The 21475-nt window shown below is 35.8% G+C and overlaps 1 protein-coding gene and 1 pseudogene across 4 annotated transcripts; both read right to left on the bottom strand.

Annotated features, from left to right (window-relative positions):
- Positions 1 to 301: 301 nt before the first annotated feature.
- On the bottom strand, positions 302 to 7390 carry LOC127170516 (gastrula zinc finger protein XlCGF7.1). Of its 4 annotated transcripts, XR_007828375.1 has the most exons (4): positions 5720 to 5867; positions 1656 to 1685; positions 1375 to 1432; positions 1125 to 1267 (listed from the first exon to the last, which is right to left on the bottom strand). XR_007828375.1 is itself a non-coding variant. In XM_051118524.1 (3 exons), exons 2-3 carry the CDS (start codon positions 5889 to 5891, stop codon positions 528 to 530), a joined length of 912 nt encoding a protein of 303 aa, XP_050974481.1. In that variant the 5' UTR covers positions 5892 to 5954; positions 7307 to 7390; the 3' UTR covers positions 302 to 527. The 4 variants fall into 4 exon arrangements, 3 of the variants coding, with proteins under 3 accessions (XP_050974481.1, XP_050974482.1, XP_050974480.1); XM_051118524.1 differs by lacking the exons at positions 1375 to 1432; positions 1656 to 1685 and adding an exon at positions 7307 to 7390 and having other exon boundaries at positions 302 to 1267; positions 5720 to 5954; XM_051118525.1 differs by lacking the exons at positions 1375 to 1432; positions 1656 to 1685 and adding an exon at positions 6094 to 6115 and having other exon boundaries at positions 302 to 1267; positions 5720 to 5954.
- Positions 7391 to 14140: 6750 nt separating this feature from the next.
- On the bottom strand, positions 14141 to 15933 carry LOC127171282 (general transcription factor II-I repeat domain-containing protein 2-like; annotated as a pseudogene).
- Between the last annotated feature and the right edge of the window lie 5542 nt (positions 15934 to 21475).

Below are 21475 nucleotides of genomic sequence, written 5' to 3'. Positions count from 1 at the left end.
GTTAAGAAAAAATGTTTAACATATCAGATGAATGTGCTGATACACTGAACTGTATTTGACAGTTTAATGCAATAAGACATGAAAAAGAATTTGGTTTAGTACTCACATGCTGTGTAACAGCAGCTTGCGCACTTTTTCTGTGTGGGCTCTGAAAACCTTATATTAAAAAGTTTAAACTGATATGGCTTTAAAACACATGCAAATAAGTCTTCAGTGCAATAGACATGATAATCAAAACCAAACAGATGTTTTTTTGTTTTGTTTTGGGCAGAATATCTGAGGTATGAGCTGTAAAAACACAGCCCTGTTCTGGAAAAGGACAGGTGCACAGGTGAATTTTGAAATTAAACCTCTTACAACAATCAAAATTTATTCCCAGAATGAGTTTACAAAACAATACATTTGATATGTGAAACTTACACTGAAGATGCATGGAAAGGCCTCTCTCTGGTGTGACTGTCAAAAAGGGTATAAAGTGTTTTATGTCTGAAACTCTTTCTACACTGCTGGCAGGTGAAAAACTTCTCTCAGGTGTGAGCTCTCATGTGAGTCCTGAGGTTTGCTTTTTTAAGGAAAGTCTTTCCACAGTCATTACACATAAAAGGCTCCTGTCCAATGTGAGTCATTATGTGCCGTTTGAGGTGATTCCTGTCTGTGAAACTCAGTCCACACTGATGGCAGATAAAACAGCTCTCTCTTAAGTGAATCTTCATGTGCTTACTAAAGCTTTCTTTATATGGGAAACATTTTCCACACTGATCACATGTGTAAGGCTTCTCTCCAGTGTGAACTCTCATGTGAATCTTTAGTTTTCCTTTTTGATTCCAGGTTTTTCCACACAGTTTGCAGGTGAAAGGCTTCTCTCCGGTGTGAATCCTCATATGATTATGAACGGTTGCTTTATGTGAGAAACTCTTTCCACACTGACTGCATTCAAATGGCTTCTCTCCAGTGTGAATTCTCAAATGACTTTTAAGATCATCTGTTCGTAGGAAGCTCTTTCCACAATATTGGCACATGTAAGGCTTCTCTCCAGTGTGAATTCTCATGTGGACTTTAAGGTTTCCGTTTTTACTAAAACTCTTTCCACACTGTTGGCAGATTAAATGACTTTTAGTTCCAGTCTTCTGAGCTCTTTTTTGAGAGGAAGTGTTTTCAGTTTGTGATAAACTAAAAGGTTTTTCTCCAATTTTGAAATCATGCTGTTTCATATCTTTGTCTTCCACTTCATTCAGATCTGGACTCTCCACTTTCACTGCCACCACGTCTAAGGCGAAAAGACAAATACATGTTAAGCCCAGTTTAATAGCATAACACTTTGAATCCGTTATGGAGCAGAATTATTATTTTCATTTATTTATATTTTGTCCTTACGAGTTTGTGTGATGCACCATTATACAGACATATAGGCATGCTTGGATGGCTGGAAACACTTAAAAATTACACAAGCAAAAATGATGATACATTGCATAATGATTGTGTAAAAATTTCATCTTAAGGTAGCTTCAAGTATCATGTGATTACATTTCAAAATAACTATAATAAACTAGAGTTGTGTGTGGTGTTATTTGAATTACTCCCATAATTCATTCTCCTTGTATATGTGCTCTTTTTATTGTTTATTTAGCTATAAGTAACAAACAGTGCTTACTCACTGGATCATATATGAGCTTGTCTCAGTCTGTCTGAAAAAAAAAAATCACATTACTAAAGATTCATTGAGAGTTTGTTCTTCATATTTGCATTGTGTGTCCACTTTCAGAACAAAAACTGACAGATAATGTACTCACCCCTTGTCATCCAAAATGCTCTCCCTGAAATCTGTGTATTTTGGTTCAAGACAGTTAGGGTATGTCGAAAAACAGAGAACATAAGATGGGAGTTTTTCGACATACCCCAACTGTCATGAACCGGAACAAAAACAGTTCAGGCAGAGCAAGATAAGATGAGTGTTCGACATTAAAAAGTATATATATTGTATTATTTTTATGAAAATAACTGATCGTTTCACTAGGAGAAAAATTTTCTCCATAATTTCTTTATGAAGAAAGAAAAATATCTCGGATGACAAGGGGGTGAGTATTATCTGTCAAAAAACATTTATTTCATTTATTCAGCTGAAGAAAGACATGAATATCTCGGATGACAAGGGGGTGAATACATTATCTGTCAATTTTTATTTTGAAAGTGGACTTCTCCTGTAATATGAAGAAGATCCCACATGTGCTGCTGCTACGTGAAATAGAAAAGATTTTCTCATTCTAGATCAACTCCTGATGATACATTTACAACTGAGGTTGACAGAAGATCAAAGCCACAACAGATGTTTTCTTTGATGTTTTTGATTTCAACTGTCCGTCTAACAAACAGTTTGATTTAACTGTTATGCATTTTTATAAACGTTCTGGCCATGTTATCTGCTCTCTAAAGTCCTTTAAATGAAGAACAAACGTAAGACAGCATGCAGTAACTATAGCAAGTTGTTCAGCTGGAGAAATGTTTTGTATTACTAGCACTGATGATTTTTTTTTCTAAATATTTTTAAGATCCAAGTTTTCATCTGCTTGGAAACAAAGTCCCACTTATAAGATACTAGTACAGTGTGCGCTTTTGAGAATATTACTAATAGGAAACAAACGTAAAGTTGATTCTTCACATTTCATAACGTACATTATGTAATGTTATTACGTGTTTAATAATTACACTCATATGGCATTCTTAAAAAAAAAAATTCATTTCTGTAAAGCTGGAAATACCCAGGTAAAATATAAAGTATAATTGAATGCACTAAAAAATATTTAATATAAGCAATTACATTTATTGTATATTCTTATTTCTTGTGCTAAATAAAATTGTTAAAAAAAAAAAAAAATTATACACTATCAATACGCTAATTAAAAATATACTTCTATCAGGGTTGCTGCAGGATTTTTAAGCTCAAATGTAAGACTTTTTAAGACCTTTTTTAAGACCTGCACAAATAAAATTAATACTATATGAGCAGGGTAAGGCAATGTCTATGGTTAAATATTAAACTGTAAAATGACTGTAAACTACTGTAAAAAAACGATTTACAGTTCAGATTTTTGACAAAAACAAAAGGTTTTATAAAGTGATACATTTCACATTTCTTTAAAGTATCAATTTTTAAGAAAATAGAAAAAAGTATTCCTTTTATTAATTGAAACAATTATTATCAATAAATTATTATATTAATTTAAAAAACATACAAATACATGTTAGTGTTTAGATTTTTATGATGAATTATCTTCTTAATGATCCACCAGTTCACATTTACAGCTCTGCATGTTTGCAGGGTAAAAACATGGGTCGCTTTTTGCTTTGGTCTGAACAAAAACAACCCCAATACTATACCTGCAAAACCACATTTCTGGGACCCTATTTTTTGAGACAGTGCCATCTAGCAATTCCATTCCAACAAAGAAATATCAAACAGACGCAAAGACTAGATCCATTGAAACTATTAATTTTTTTTTTTTTTTAATCTTTCCATCTTATTTTTAATGTAAAAGCTGACATAAACTTGAGTGTTCAAGGGGGTGTCAGAAATCTCCATTTAGCCCATTAAACTGTCCAAAACAGTTCATTGTGCTGCTGGATGTTGTAAATTAGTATTTGTATTCAAATTATTTTACATTTATTAAAGTACTAATAAACACACTAATTTGTACAGCAATTGTTTTACTGTTTACTTCACTTTGTTAAAACACACGTCAGACATGAAGCAGCAGCTAATGAACTGAAGTCTAGAATATATTGAAATAAATTAGGCTAAATATTTCAAAAGGGTTACCCAGGGGTAAGTTCAGGATTAGGAGTTGGTTAGGACAATAATTAAGTATATACAATTAAACAACTACATTCAGTATTTCCTTAAAAATAATAATATACAGAATTGAATAGCTACTGCTATAAATAGTATGAGCTGTTAATGCATACATAATACAAATAAATAAATACAATAAAAAAAAAAAAAAAAAAAATACATGGTCCTAAAAATGCGGTTCTGAAACTACAGCCTCCTGTATTGTAAGAATACCCTACTCAAAACAACAGGCATATTGAAAAAGCACATGCAATCTCTGCCAGCAGATGGCGCATTCGGAACTGCAGACATGTGTTTCCCCGGTAACCGCAGTACACAAAGCAGCACCGGACATTGAACGCGCAGCGCTCATGTTTATTTAATGAAATCATACCCTTTTGAAGTTTGATTTAAGCTGTAAAGTTCCCGTGCCTAAAATTTAAGACCTGTTAATCATAATTAAGACTTTCTTGTACAATTGAAGACTTTTTATGACCTTAAATTTGATAAACTAAATTTAAGACTTTTTAAGGACCCGCGGCAACCCTGTTCTATGTCATTAGTACTTCAGTGCACTTGAAAAAGTATACTAAATACTACTAATACTTAACTGGTTTTAGTGCACTGAAATAAAGTATACTACCACAGGTTTTATGAGGGTAAATTTAAGACCTTTTTAAGATTAACTAAAGAAAATTTAAGGGAAAAAATTTTGAAGGAAAATTAAGGAAAAACTTTCAAATTAGCAGCAGTTCAGCGTCTGGCAATTGTATATTTTTAGTTTGTTTGAGTTGTCCCTCTTTTCCTTGTTTTCCTTCAGTCAAAAGTGCCATGCACATTTTACTTTAACTTTTTAAGTAGAGGCAAATCAAGCAGTTCTTGTTTTCAGTTTGTTTGAGTTTTCCTTCTTTTCTTTGGTTTTAAGTAGCTTGTAAAAGCGTCCTGTACATTTTACTTTTAGTTTTAAATTAGCAGCATTAACAAACATCTATTAACAAAACAAATAATAATACACCTAATATGCCTAATATAAATTAATAACTCACACAAAGTTTAAATGGGTATACCAAACTGAAAATCAGTAAACACTATGCAGCCAAATAATTAAGAAACATAGAGCGTTTATTAGTAAAACAAATAAGAAAGCTTGGAAGCACGGCATAAACCCTGCACGCCTAATATTTCTTAAAAAAAAAAAAAAAAAAAAAAAACAGTTTAAATAAAAATCAGCAGACACTGCTGAACCAAATAAACCTAAGTAATGATGTAGTTAGTGACCTCTGTTAGAGTATAAGTACTGTTGTATTGAGAATGTATGCAGAGTGGCCTACAAACTTCATCAAGAGTTTTGAAGCTGACTTCTGCTGATGAAACCGCAAACCATTTTCTTCAGTACGTTTTTCTTCAACTGATAGCATTTCTGACTCCTGGTCATCATATCTGGTCCTTGGGTTTTATCTGCAAATTCCTCTACAGTACTAAAATTAACAATTTAACAGTGAGTATACTTTTAGCATTAAGTATTTTCAAGTGCTACATTTTATGTATTTTAATGTGGATAAAAGTGCTACTAATGACATGCTAATAGTGTACTTGATTGTACAATTTAAAGACACCATTAACATGTAGTTAAGTTTTATCATTTAAAGTGAATATTAACAGTTACAACATTTGATATTAATTAGTTAATTAATTAATTAAAGAAAATGTGGGCAATTAATTAGAAATACATTTTGAATATATTTATATTTTATTCTTATATTTAAAGTTTACTTTCTATGTATGTAGAGTATATTTAGAAGTGTATGAAAGATGGGTTCAAGTGTATATATATATGAAGGATTTTAGTAAGGATCAAATGAGTGAGTTTGAGCTTTGAGAATGAAAACCAACCTGTTTGTGTCTCAGTATCTTCTTGTTTGACTCTGAATGTTTCTTCAATCTTCATGACTTCACTCTCCTCTTTAATAAACACCATCTTTGTTTGTTCCTCAGTATCTTCATGCTCGACTTTGAATGTTTCTTCAATCTTCATGTCTTCAATCTCCTTTTTAATAAACGCCATCTTTATAATAGTGTGTCATGTGGATCTCAGCTGATTCAGCCGGAGTTTTGCTCTGTGTTTGTCCTGTTTAAGATGAGAATAATAAAAAGAAAAAAAAATTCAAACTAAATCTGTAAAAATCAGCACTGAGTTCAAAATAACAAGAGAACACAAATTATACAGAACATTTATATTTGTATTAAGATGTATAGTTTGTATTTACATGTATGTAGGTTATATTTAATAGATTACACTTCCATTAAGATGTTTGCAGTTTGTGTGGAAAATTTGTGTTTACAAGTTTGTATTTGTATTTTCAGCAGTAGGTGTCGTCAGCATGCGGTGATTCGGGCGATTCGAATCACTGAATCATTTTACGATGCAATTGATTCAGTTGACTCGGAGTTTCGAAAAGATGCGTTTCTCTACGTGCCAGTGACTGAATTTGTGTTTATGAGAAACTGATGCTCAATACAGGAGCGAAATGACACGCACCTTTTCTGTTATTCATGCGCCTTACTCACACAAAAAACATTCACGGATGTCACTAGGTAAGCAGTGTTATATTAAGTAATAATTCATTTGACAGTTTTATATAAAATTCAGCGTTGATTTAAACTCTTTAAATGATTAAAAGCACACCTTTTTGTCAGCCGAATCACAAACGCAGGAGCGCGGCGCAGCCTTATGACATCATAACTCCAGACCAAAATAAAAGTCTTGTCAATACCACTGAGCTGTATATCTAGTTTATATCTAAATGTAATCAGCTGCGATGTGCTTTCAATTCGTGAGTAGCTAATTATGATTCTCAGGATAAATTCCAGGGTGATCTTCAAATTACTGGACTACAAAGAACTTATTAATATTTTAAACTCATAAAGAATTTGTAGATCCAATTTGTGGTTGCAGATAATTTAACTTTTTTTTTTTTTTTTTACCTGAAAACAAATCCTTATGATAAATGCATTTATCCTATTAAATCTCAGTTTCTTCCAGAACATAAAGGCAATAAATTAAATTTCAGCTTTAGTTATTGGAAATTTATTTGCAAACTTAATTGTCATTAATAACAGATACACTGAAAATTAACAAATCTTCTGTAAGGATTGGATGGAAATGATAATATGGTCTGTGTTTGATCTTATTGATTTCAGTGGTAGTGTTTTTTTGTAAATAATTTTGTTTTAAATACAGTTTTTGCAGTGTAAAGGAATATGGTTAATTGATTATTACCTTTTCAGTTTCTTTAACTGGTAAAATATGCCAGCATATTCAGTGGCAGTTCAGTTAATAAATACAAGACAAAATAAACATTTTATTAAAAACTAACTCTAAGTACGTCCATCAGAAAAATTAAAGAGTATATTGCATTGTATTAGTGTTATGATTTTAGTAAAGTTAAATGTTTTGAGAACAAAATACCATTAATATACCTGTAGGAAAAAGAAGATCAGGAGACTGAATGAATCTTCAGCAGATTCTTGATTGAGATGTTACTGTGTGGCGCTGCAGTCATCAAGACTGACTAAAACAGTGAATCACTGTAGTTTTATACAGATTTCAGGAGGTCGTTCTTCTTCAAGGTGAAGACAAAGCACTCAGATCACAAGCTTAAACACAGTATGCAAAGTATGTGAACAGTTCTAGTTCAATCACTCAGACTCTGGAGTTTCAGCAGCTCTAAAACAATCAGCAGAACAGCAGCACTCATTATCACAGAGACCAGGGAGAGACCAATTCACATACAACACGGGTGTCAATTAGCATGAATAATGACACCAATTAAAGCAATGAGGCAGAAACATCAAGAGCGTCACAGACAAAATATTGATTATACATTTGTATTCACACACACCTAAAGCAAAAGAGATTCATTCAGAATTTAACATTCATCCTTCTGCTGAATTTCTTAGGCTACAATTTAATTTTGACCAATATAATTGTGTCTTTTGCAGTGATGTTTTTAAAATGACAATAATAAATAAATATCCAAACATAAAATTGCCAAGAAGGATTTTGAGTCCATTAACAGATTTGTTGATGTGCCTGTATTAGAAAGCAAATATTTATTATTCAGAAGTATTTTGGAATACAAATAGTGATTATATAAATTATATTAATTATTCCAAGATTCTTTATACATAAAGACAAATTTATATGTCTTTATTTATACACAAACTCAGTCAACTGGAGATACATGTATTATGAATACAATATTTACAATATACAATATTTATGAAAAATGGGAATTGATGTTATTAAATGTTTTATGAAATGTACTGATATTTGGTATTATTTCTAAGTTTAGTATTATTTTTAAGTTATGTAAAAGCATCAAAGTCAGAAAATTTCTGAATTTCACTTGAAGCCTCTGCCTATTTAAGAGCTGCTGGTGGCACTTCAATGGTGGCTTGCCCTGGGAACTCTGTTTTGTGTTTGATTTTGCTTTTCTTTATTCACTTTTGTTTAAGGATGGTGAGTGATTGTTTGTTTAGTTACTACAGAGTACATAGAAAGCATAGGTAAGTGAGCTGACCTGAAAGATTTAGTTGTGTTCGATTTCTTCCTCAGGAGACAGGAAGTTTTCTTAACTCTTGAGTAAGTTGTAGTTTAAATGAGTTAGCTCACCAGTACTTGTTTATAATTTGTTTGTTTAAACATACATTTCTTGCTGTTTTCTATTTTTGGTCATATTATTTTTTTGTACAATAAAATCTTAACTTTTTGCCCTGGCCACTGTGGTATTTGTTTAGAATGGCTTTCTTATGTTGGACCCTAAATAGGGTCACAACAACAGACATCTAAGGAATAATTACTGCAAAAGACAATTATTTTGGTCAAAAATAAATTGTAGCCTTAGAAAATGAGCAGAAAAAAAAAATTGCCAATTACATTCTAAAATAAATATCTTCCACTTTAGGAGTGTGTGAATACAAATGTGAATCATGGTATTTGTCACCTTTTGTCTTTATTGGCTGTTGATGCTTCTGCCTCATTTCTTTAATTGGTGTCTTTGTTCTTGCTAATCGATACCTGAGTTAAATGTGAATGCAGTAGGTGTGACTTTCCCTGATTTTACTGATAATAAGTGTTACAGTTATGCTGATTGAATTAGACTTAGACAAATTCCTGTAAGTGCTTATATCCTTTGCATCCTTTATATACTAGTCAACTACCCATGAAATCTGTATAAAACTTCAATGATTCACTGCTTTAGTCAGTCTTAATGACTGCAGCACCACACAAGAACCTGCTGAAGATTCACTCAGTCTCCTGATCTTCACTTATAAGTTCCCTACAGTCATAACTGGATACTGTAGAACTTTTAACTTCATTAAAATCATATAGCAATAATATATATTTTTTCTCATGGATGTACTTCTAGAGTCTGAGTTTCTAATAAACTTTGTGTCTTGTATTTATTAACTGAACTGTTCGCTCTTAATAAAGGAAGATGAGGAGTAACAACTGAATATGTTGGCATGGTTTTTGGCAATTAAAGAAACTGAAATTGTTGTAATAATCAGTGAATCATAATTACAAAATAAATGTAATTGTAATTAGTTGTAATTGTAATTAGTACTGAGAAAAAAATGTGTAATTAAATTACAGTAACTTTTGAAAAATGCCAGTGATTACAAAGGGGGTTACATCTGAATTTTTTCACACACCCACCCCCACTTACAGATTTAATTGACCTCATTCATAAATGGCATTGACTGCTCTAAACTGAGACGCCAGTGATTCTGGAGTTTAGGACACAGAATAAGACACATGCTTATTCATTAACTCTTTTATTTCCTATTTGGGTTTATGCATAAACTTTATTTTTTAATATTGTTTTTTCCAAGGCATTGTTAGATGCTAGTGTTTTCTGTCATAAAGATGCAAACATTTGATTTCAAACCCAGTATCATAGCAACTAAACTATTTCTTGTTATGGTTTCAAATAACTCAGACACTTTTGGGGCAAATTTAAGTCAGTGCTATATGCTTGATAGTTTTTCTTGGCAGAAGCTTTTTGCATTTGGTTAGCTAATAAAATATTAAAGCTTTATTCAATATTATGTGGACAATTTCTTAATTCTGTCATCCTGGTATCATGGACTCGCTCTATTGTTTCATACAAACGCAGCTGCTGCCATTTTTAATTTATTTTTATTTTTATTTTTTTTTGTACACTGTAATGGATTATAAAATAACTAACAAACTAGTACTACTACTTAATTATTTATGTGGTGAAATGTTGTGTAAGAAAAGTGGTATAACTGAACTGTATCCCTAAAATGCCGTTTGGTAGCAACTGATTTCTTCATGGAAGCTTTGAGTTCAAATATTTCAACTCAGATCAGTGTTTCGTGTCTAATTATTTTGACACGAAACATCTAAATAATCCATCAAGCAGTTGTGTAATAAGTGGGATAATGTGCATCTAGCCAGTTGTTATCGCAAAATAAAGATAGATATTATCCCTCACTTATTATAATTTTAATTCAAGCAGTAAAGGGTTTTGAAAGTCTGACTGTAATCCGTGTCGAGTGCTACTGTAAGGCTAACTCTGCCTGGTTTAAAAGTTTTAAAATGATTGACAGTTGAAAATATTAGAAATTTAGAAAACGAATCAAAAAGTAATTAAAAGTAATGTTACATTACTTTCATAAAGTAACTGAAAAGTTGCACTACTTATTACATTTTAAATCAAGTAACTTGTAATCTGTAACTTATTACATTTCCAAAGTAACATTCCCAACAGTGATTATCACTGAAATCAATAAGATCAAACACAGACCTCCATCCAGATTTGTTGATTTTCAGTGTGTATTTGTTATTTATAGAGGGCTCATATGAGGATGTTTAGAAATCAGTTTCCAATAACTGAAATCTTGTATCTTAATAGGTAACTTGTGTATAATCACATTTTAGCACAGACTGTTCTTCACATTTCAATAAAGATTATCTGGGGAAAGGCAAATCACATTTCATTAACATTCAGAAGAAATTATTTTAACCACTGTAATAAAAGATTCAGACATTATTCCAGACAGTCAAAACCAATACTTTTATACTCACAGTCAATGTAATTCTTTACAGTCATGGACCTTTAATGAAATCGACTTTTCAAATGCTCTGAGCTTTTTCATTTTAATTTGTCATGAATTGAAAGCACTTCACAGTTGGCTATATTTAGATACAGGACTACATGTACAGCTAAATGGTTTTAATAGCTTTGCAATTGCTAGTATACCCTATTATATATATATATATATACTGTATTTGTTTTCTTATGTAAAATTCTATGCTTTGGCAAACAAGACTTGTATTTTGGTCTGACAATGTGACGTCATAAGGCTGCACCGCACACCTACGTCTGAGATTCACGTGAAGAAAGTTGTGTACTTTTAACCATTTAAAGTGTTTGGATCAACACAGCTCATATACAGAATTTTAAATTAATTGTGAAATGCTAAAATGTTTTATCCAGTGACATTAATTAAGGTTATTTTGATACAGATCACAATCCTCTTGTGTTTTTAATTTGAATATATAATCACAATCAGCATTTAATGCATTGGGCTCTTATTGTCCAGAGCTACAATTTAGAAATCAGACACAAGAAGGGTTCGGAGAATGTCTTGGCTGATGCTCTTTTGAAAGTATAGTTGGTATAGGATTTTTTTTTTTTTCTTTTTTTTTTTTTAACAAATAAGTTTGTTCTTAAGGGTGGGAGTGTTACGTCCATAAGTGTCCACATGGGAGTACTTGTGTTGTTTTTCCTTTTCCTGTTAATTTTTTCCCCTTTTCCTGTCAATCTTTTTAGGCCGTCTCCCTTGACTGCTGATTGGCTCAGGAAGCTGTCAGTCATCATTAGCCATCATGGCGCTGACCTATCCGCTGTCAGTGAAGTTTCTGTTGAGATGAAAGGATGCTTGAAGATGAGTGAATGAAGACCTGCCTTATTGCTGTCATTTTACTTGTTTTGTTTGTTTGTTATTATTTTATGCCAAAATCCTTTGTGTTTTGTTTGACATTTGTTAAACCTTACTACCTTTTTGATTTGCCATTTTTGCTAGACTGTTGTTACTTTGTTATTCGGATGGCGTTGCTCTCTGAGCGTTGATGAGCTTATGCTCTGGTATGTTTACTCTTTACTCAAGAGGAACATGGATAGGGAAGATGTTATGCGACTTCCATTGTGCAACACTTAGGTAACTCTGTGTATAGACACCCTAGGTAAAAGGTGAATGCCACCCCCTGTATGTTTTATTTTGTTAGTTAAGGGTAGGGAAGTATGCGGCACTTGGCGCTGAAGATTTGTTTTGTTTTCTTTTTCTTCCTTTAGTTAGGTTAGAGGTTTAAATAAGGTAGAATTGGTTTTGTTGTGTTTCTTTCTTTCTTTTGGCTTCAATAGCATCCCCTTTCTGCCCAAGTAGACTTTGGGAAAGCTTCAGCCGCATTCGAGATGCTCAAGCCCATTTGGAGATCCCAAAACATCTGTAAGAAAGACAAAACTGCTTATCTTCAACACAAATGTGAAGTCAGTGTTGCTGTATGCCTGCGAGACCTGCGTAATACCAAAATGGCAATTCTTCACATCAGCTGGCAGGACAGAGTCATAAATAAACAGCTATGGGAACAAACAAAACAAGAGCTAGTGGAAACTTAAGTACAAAGGAGAAAGTAGGGGTGGCTCGGTCACATACTCCGAAAGCCCACATCCTGCATTGTTTGGCAGGCACTGCAGTGGAACCCAAAAGGCAAGTGAAACCATAGGCGACCTAAAATAACAAGACGGAGATCAGTTGTCAGTGAGGCACAAATGCTGGAACGGGACTTTCATGGGGCCAGATTGAGACTGCTGCCCGACACAAAGCACGATGGAGGACCCTTGTTGATGACCTATGCCCCACCGGGGGTTCAAAGGATTAAGAAGAAGCATCCCCTTTATCTTGGATTTATTGTTTGAGTTTTTTTATTTGTTTGTTTCCTTTTTCCTGAATTGTAAAAAATGTGTACATGTTGGTTATTTCTCTACTGATATACTTTGTAAATATATGGATTATTTTTCACTTTGTACATTAACCCCCTTGTACACTAACCCCCCTACTGTCAAGGATCAGCAGGAAGGGACCCAAATGCAGAGTGAGTGAGACAAACAAATATTTATTGAAGACAAGTTCAGGGGTGCACAGGGGTGAACAATCTTGTGACAGCTCCAGCCAGCAGGAAGAGAATTAAGCTTCCAGAGATACAGTCTGAAGAACAGTCCCAGTCGGTGGCAAAACAAGGCAGAAGAATGGGGAGACGATCAGAGTAGCAAACAGCTGAGCGTGCAATCAGAGGGACAAGACTCAAAACAGGCCAAAATCAGAGATTAGGTTCTCAGCACCAGGCTTGGTTGGCAGGCTGCCCTGGAGAACCAACAGGCAAGGAGTCTCAGGCTGGTAGAGCAGGACTGGGGAGGGAAAAAAAAAAAAAAAAACCCACACACACAGTACAAACATACAAGACCAAACAGGACACTATTCAAGACAGGAAGAAAACTGCAGCAAGGATACTCAAATAACAGCACAGGACAAGACTGGAATATAGAGCACCAAGTCAGTAGCTATCTCTATGGCACAAGACAAACCCACAAACACAAGAGGAAAAACAGCACCATATAAAGGGAGGCAAGAACACGAGGACCAGGTGGGCACAATTAAAGAAACGAGGACAAGACAAGAGCTAAACAAGAGGGCATGGCCAAGGGAAACAAGGAGGCAGGGTCACAGGAACACATGGTAGACACAAACAAAGACAAAGCAAAGTGTTAAGACACAAGACAAACAAAGAAACATTAAACAAGGACAACACAGACAAAGCTGCCAGGGCAGAGCCCTGACACTCTACTGCAGGGGTGTCAAACTCAATCAGAGAAGGGGCCAAAATTTAAAACACAGTGTAAGTCACGGGCCAAACAGGTTAACATTTTATTGAACAGACTAAAATCACTTTTTGTTTAATCAGAAATCTGAATTTGAACAACCAGAATACTGTAAATATTCTCAATAACACAAAATAAATAATAAAATAATACATTTTATAAAATAAATTAACTAAAAAAATAATAAAATTATTTTGTTCAAATAATTTTCAAAAAGAGGACATTTCAGATATAAACAAGCTTGTGAAAATTGTGCAAATCTTGAAAAAAACTTTTGATTTCAGGAAAAGGTGCAAAAAATAAAAATAAATAAACAAATAACAAAAATATTTTCTTTTCTTTTTTATGTCATTTTGTCCTTGTGGGATGTTTGGCATCTTTTCTTGGCTACAAGTTCATTAATGTTTGGGGTTAGGTTCTGAGCTGTGGAAACTCTTAGAGTGGAGTGGAGGTGTTCATCCGTGAGACGGTTTCTGTGTGCGTTTTTGTTCATCTTCATCAAAGAAAAAAGTTGCTCACACAAATACGTACTACCAAACATGCAGAGCATTCGAGCAAGCGAAGTTGAGGCATCGTTTCGGGAATGAAGCTGGGGAACTGTGCGGGCCCCACAGTGTCATACTTTGCCTTGAGTATGCTGTTACACTGGAGTTCTATCAGCTCCATCTGAATGTTTGCTGGTGCTTTTTCAGCATCAACTGCAAATGGATTACTGAACAGTTCTAAATTAAATTTCTGCACTTCAAAGTCTGCAAAGCGTCGCGTGAACTCAGTTTATCAGCAAGATGCGCATTTGGAAATGCGGCGTTGGAGGCCTGGCTTGTAATTGTTTGGCAACACGGAAAGTGACATAAATTTCCTTGCTGCATCTGAATCTCCCACAGGCGTAGCTTGGCTTGAAAAGCTTTCACTGCATCATACATGTCCGTGATCACACGGTTCCGTCCCTGCAGCTGGAGGTTTAGTGCAGTTAGATGCTTAGTTATGTCACACAGAAATGCTAACTCGTGTAACCACTTTTCATCCCGGATAACTGTGGAGTCTTTTCCTTTACTTTCCATGAACTGGCAGATTTCCTCACGCAACTCAAAAAATCTGTTGAGAACTTTTTCTCTACTTAGCCATCGCACCTCTGTCACCAGGGTACGTCACCAAGTTCCGACTGTATTTCCTCCAGAAAAGACTGAAATTGGCGGTGATTTAAGGCTCGGGCTCTTATAAAGTTAACTGTCTGTGTCACAGTGCTCATTACATGTTCCATCTTAAGGGCTTTACCGCACAGCGATTCTTGGTGGATAATGCAGTGATAAACTGTCAGCTCACATGTGCAATTCTCCCTCTGCATCTTCTCCTGCATCCTTCCAACTAGTCCACTCTTTTCCCCGCACATTGCGGGCGCTCCGTCAGTCGTCAGTCCCGTGAGTTTGTCCCAGGGCAGTTTCATGTCATTTACACATTTAGATACTTATTCAAATATGTCTTTTCCTGTGGTTGTGCCATGCATTGACTTAATGCCCAAAGGTTCTTCTGTAACGCATAAGCTGGAGTCCACTCCACGGATGAAGACTGCCAGCTGTGCAGTGTCAGTCGTGTCAGCGCTCTCATCCACAGCAAGGGAGTATGCAATGAAGTCTTTTCCCTTTTCTATCAACTGTCCTTGTAAATCAGTGGCAAGATCACACACCCGATCAGCAATGGTATTTCTGCTTAGGCTTACATTTAAAAATGCTTGTTTTTTGTCTGGACACACAACATCGCACACTTTAACCATGCAGCTCTTCAAAAACTCTCCTTCGGTAAATGGCCGGCAGATTTTGCAATCTCTTCTGCCACTATATAACTAGCTTTCACGACAGCTTCACTTTGCGATTTTGCTTTTTTAAACATAGTCTGCTGTGACACTAGACTCTTTTTAAGCTCTTCGACCTTCTGTTGCTTCTGCTGTATGTTGAGGTCTTTGTACTTGTCCTCGTGTTTCGTCTCATAGTGCCGTCTTATGTTATATTCTTTATTTACGGCCACATTACCACCGCAAACAAGGCATACAGGTTTTCCTCCAATGTCAACAAACATATACTCTGCCTCCCAGCATTCTTGAAAACCCCTGTTTTCAAAGTCTACTTTTCGTTTGGCCATTTCTTTCGGAGATATTTTAAGCACTGAACCATTTATCCGCTGAACACCGATGAGGCTATGACAACAGCGCAGCAGGGAGGAGGGGCTGATGCTGCGATCTGTTGCTTGGTGATTAGAGGTCATGACCGCACGGTAACTTTTGTTGTGCATTATGGGATTTGTATTAATAATATTAATCAGCGGGCCATAATAGACATATGAAATTGTCTCGCGGGCCTTGAGTTTGACATGTCTGCTCTACTGCATAGCATTGCCCTCAGGCAACATAAGGTTATTTAAGCCCCATTTCCATTACATGTTTCTTTAAAAGATTTCAACCAATCAAAACGGTCAAATAATTGTTATGAAACAGTCCAAAAAGGTGTGGCAGTCTCTATCAAGCATTATTTGAAGGCGGGACTTCCTTTTCTGACACATGGTCACAGGAGTGCATGCTGTGAGAAGAAGGTAAGATTATTTGCTTTAGTAATCTTATTTAACATGACATAAATTGTAAATAAAAAATATGTATGTGGGCATGAAGGAGTAGATAAGCATTTTGTCAGGTTTTATTCACTTTTTTATTTAGCATGTTAATCAATTCAGTTTTTCTTTTTGTTGCCTCAGGGCAACGTTATGCAGTAAGGGGTACTTTTCAAGGAGGTCTTCATTGACAATGTTTTTTGATGTAAAAACATTTAATCAATATAATAAAGAAATATATATAATATATATATTTTACTTTATTTTTGCAGGCTAGTTCAATGCAATAACATGCTAAAGACAGACATTTGACTTTTTTGAATGCCAATATCAGTGTTTTTGAGTTTGCTTTGTTTTCTGCACTGATGTTTATAGGAAAATGGATGCAGGGTCATTTTACAGTAGAAAGAACAGAGAGAAGCTATTTGTCAGAATTATAGCAAACAATGGATTTTGTAGTGAGGACAGTGAGCTTGAGGGAAGTGACAGTGATGAAGAATGGACCCCAGAAAGAGGTTTGAAAAGCAGAAAAAAAACATGTTTAAAATTAAAAGGCATGTTTAAATATTATATACCATAACTCCTGAAGAAAATAGGATTTCAGAAAGCAAAGTTATTGGGGAAAGGAAGGCAATTCTATCAAAGTCACAATTTGCAATTCATTTAGCCACAAATGTTCTCTTATTCTAGGTGATGAAGAAAACGATAATGAGAGGAGTGAAGAAGAACTAGAATCTGAGGATGATGATGGTGAGGATGTCCTGCAACCAAGGTGGAAAACCAGCCATGATTCTAGTTTCCCTGCATACCCTGATTGGCAAGACAGCCTTCCAAATGCTGATGACATCTTATCCCCTTATCAATACTTCAAGACATTCTTCTCTGATGATATACTTGACGTTGTTGTAGAACAGTCAAATTGGTATGCAGCACAGGTTAATCTTAACAAGCCCCTTAACCGAACCACAACCGAACTGGAGAAGTTCTTGGGCACTACCTTGTACATGTCCTTGTTCGGACTGCCAGCAACACGGATGTTTTGGCACCCTGAAAGCAGAATTTCTCAAGTAGCAGATACACTCACTCTAAACAGATGGGAGGAAATCAATCGATTCCTGCATTTCAATGATAATGATGATCAACCAGTTCGATCTGATGACAATTTTGATGAGCTGTTCAAGATTCGACCTGTGATTACTCATCTTGTCTCTAAAATGAATACAATACCCATGTTAGAGAAGCTGAGTATTGATGAACAAATGGTCCCATTTAAGCGACGAAATCGCCTGAAGCAATATCTGCTGAAGAAGCCCAAAAAAATGGGGGTATAAGCTTATGGTTTTGGCTGGCTCTGATGGTATTCCACACAACATTGAAGTATACATTGGAAAAGTAGTGCAGCCCACCCATTTGGTAGATATAGGAGCCAGTGGAAATGTTGTCCTCCGCCTTGCTCAACCAGTGCCACAACACAAAAACTACAAACTGTACTTTGACAACTGGTTCACCAGTGTCCCACTACAACTTGAGCTAGCTCGTCAAGGGGTGCACTGTCTTGGTACTGTTCGCTCCACCAGATTACCAGGCAGCAGCATGGTTTCTGATGCTGAGCTGAAAAGATCTGGCCGTGGGTCTTTTCAAGAAAAGACAGCAATTGTTGGCAATACCACTTTGTATGCAGTAAAGTGGTGTGACAATCGCTCAGTGACCCTACTGAGTGATTTACGTGGGAGCACACCCAGTCACTTATGTCCAGCGATGGGACCGAGGAAGCAAGGCGATCATTGATGTCCCCTGTCCTGCTGTTGTAGGAGACTATAATCAGCACATGGGAGGGGTGGACCTCCTCGACTCACTTATAGCCCTCTACCGAACCAAAATCAGATCAAAAAAGTGGTATCATCGTCTGTTTTTCCACTTTCTAGACATGATTGTGGTGACCTGCTGGTTGTTGTACAAACGGCATTGTAAATGCAATAACCTGTCAGATGCTGAGGTCATGCGGCTGTATGCATTCAAATCCTACACTGCACAGGGTCTCTGCAAATCTGGGAGAAGGAAAAGAAAAGAGGACGGCCCAGTGGTGGAATTTCAAGTGATTATGAGACAAAGAAGAGGCAGGGACCCACTGCTCCAATCCCAATCCCAGATGTGAGGTTGGATGCTACAGCCCACTGGATCATCATGAGTGAGAAGAAGGGCAGGTGTGGGGTACCAGACTGCAAAGGCACTCCAAAAGCTAAATGCAGGAAGTGCCCACCTCTGCTTCACAAGCACTACAAACTGCTTCACACAGTTTGTAACAAGCTGACGTGTTGTGAAATACATGAAGACAGTTTTTTATCTTCCAAAAGCTGGCAGTACATTTTGGGAGTTCACGTTTAGTCTCCTATCCAGAAAAGTCTGACTTGGAGAGATGGACTAAAATTAACTCCCAAAACTTACTGCCAGATTTTGGAAGATAAATTCTTGAATCAGAGGTACAAGAGGATGTGATGCTTGTCCTTCAAGAGTCACTCTCAACTTATCTGTCTATAAAGCCTATAAAAAAAAAAAAAAAAAAAAAAAAAAAATTGTCTTCATGTATTTCACAACACGTCAGCTTGTTGTTCTTATTAAGTCAGGGGCATTTTTTTGGATTTTTTACCAAGCAAAGTCTCTGAGAACCTGACACATTGTACTTCTGAAGACTCCAGGTAGGTTGCAGTTCTGGAAAATGGTGCACACAAATAATTATGCACACAGTGTATTTGAAGTGGACAAATGTCAATTAAATATTTGAAACACATTTTCAGTTCAAAAGAGTACCTGTTCCCTCAAGTTTCCTAATAAATGTTGAGACAATATTACATTTTTCTCTGTGATTTACTACCTATACTGTGTTTTTAATTTTTTTTTTTTTTTTTTTTTTTTTTTTTTTTTTTTGATTTTGTTTATCTGTTATCTTAAATCTTCCATAAAATTAGATTAAATATTTTTTTGAGTACAAACCATAATTCATGCTAGGGATGCACCGAAACGTATCGGCCGAAATGCTTGCGCGTTTTGTCAGTAAAGCCGGTTCTGTAATCAGAGGTAAATGCCATCAGGTGCGTGATTTCACGTTGAGCCGTATATACTACACACAGCCGTTGTTCACTGACGAGCTGCGCAAATTCACACTGATAATGAACATGGATTTGCGCAGCTCGTCAGTGAACAACGGCTGTGTGTAGTATATACGGCTCAACGTGAAATCACGCACCTGATGGCATTTACCGCTGATTACAGAACCGGCTTTACTGACAAAACGCGCAAGCATTTCGGCCGAAACGTTTCGGTGCATCCCTAATTCATGCATTAGAGGGTTAAATCACTTTCGTTGGCAGTTTGTTGCCTTTGCATTGTATCGTGCCTCTCTATCATTTTGCAAATTTGCAACAATCTTAAAGTTATTCTTTTTTACCACTAGACCATCTTAAAAGGATCAAAAAATAATGTCTATATGAAGTGGTCGCATATTGTTAAAACTAATCGTTGTAGTGACATCTTTGTAGGACTGTCAACTGTATAGAACAGTGGCAAGTGAAAGTGAATATCGAACCTAAAACTAACTTTACCGCGCTATCGTACAGACAATCTCTAATGAGTTCTGATGGAGCCAATAAATTATTGCATGGTCAAATAGCCCATAGGCCTATACATTAAGCAGCAGCCCTCTGGGCTAATCCAGCCACCTCGTCCCCTCCCCCTGTGGTAATGGTACAGACCAATCACGAGCGCAAAACACAAAAAATGGAAAATCTGAATAATGAGTTATGTTTAAGTAAAGAATAATTGACGACGGGCCGTTGAATTCTTAGAAAATAATGCAGACACAAGGTGGTAATGCACCTCAAGTGTGCATTATTTTCGTAGAATTCTATGGACCGAAGTCAATTATTCCACTTATACTATGGTTACCACACCTCAAGACATTGATCAGATCATATATTTCAAGGTATTTGTCTGTTTTTTCTCCTTGAAACGCTATTGTGAGTAGGATTAGTTTCTTACGCATCTTATCCAACGCCTGTTTCTAAAACGTCATTTTAGACCTTGTAATGACACTTGAGCCCTTAATAGCAGACTAATGCAATTGATAATTAAGTTCAGACAGACAGACAAACACAGACAAAAAGAGAGAGTCTGTGCATCTCTCAAAAGTGATCAGCAGCAGTGTCTCTACTAATAGTGAAACTAAGTTCATGGTCTTCAAAAACAGCACCGTTAACTCGCTTGTGAAAAATGTCATGTAGTTTTTAAGTTGTTAATCGTCCGAGCAGCACTAACAACATTAGCGCATACCCTAACGTGTGCAAACTGTATGTGTGCAATGTCTTGTGCAGTAGATGCGCCTAAAGAGCAGTAGGCAAATTTTAATTTAAATTATTGTATACTTTATCTTTCCCATTGGGTACTGTTATTATTCTTTTTTTTTCACTCTCAGGGGTATTCCTGGTGGAAAGTATTTTAAAATGAAAAGACATTCACCAAGCTAAGACATAAGATAACATTTCATGAAATGTTTTTCTTTTTATTATAGCAAATTATGCTGTAGACCATTATATTTTTAAAAAATAAAGTTATAAAATTTCCTTATTGTTAGTTATGTTCTGTTAATTACATCTTCATTGACATTATGTTTATCTTACTTACCCTTTCGTTTGTTTCCCGTGTGTCATGAATCTGGTCGTTAACCGTCGGTCCGCTCACCACCAGATGTCGCTCTCACTCTTCCACATCACACAGACTGTTGCACTGCACCCCGGACTACTACTCCCATCACCCATTGCGCTGATTGCATCAACACCTGTGGCCAGTCAAGCGCCCTATATAAGCCCCGGACTTTCCCCCCGTTACTCACAGAGTTGTGGTTATTGTTGTGGTTTATTGCATTGTCTATCACGTTCCCTAGTTCCCTAGTTCCCCAGTTCCCGAGTTCCCTGTGTTTAGCTTTCTCACCTGGCCATCTCTTTTCGTCTGTCTCGCTGCCTGCCTTTGGTCTTCTCGCTTGTTTGTTTGGACTACCCCTTGCCTTTCCCCCATTCGGATTACGTTC

Source organism: Labeo rohita, chromosome 9 (assembly GCF_022985175.1).
Source record: "Labeo rohita strain BAU-BD-2019 chromosome 9, IGBB_LRoh.1.0, whole genome shotgun sequence".
Classification (NCBI taxonomy): domain Eukaryota; kingdom Metazoa; phylum Chordata; class Actinopteri; order Cypriniformes; family Cyprinidae; genus Labeo; species Labeo rohita.
Note: the sequence above shows the minus strand (reverse complement) of the source record. Positions and strands in the feature narration are given on the sequence as shown.

Bases quoted from the DNA above. Each gene is read 5' to 3' on its own strand.
- LOC127170516 (XM_051118524.1), bottom strand. From the start codon at position 5,891: ATGGCGTTTATTAAAAAGGAGATTGAAGACATGAAGATTGAAGAAACA. The intron at 1,268-5,719 runs GTTGGTTTTCAT...TTTTCGCCTTAG, and splicing joins AGATACTGAGACACAAACAG to ACGTGGTGGCAGTGAAAGTG.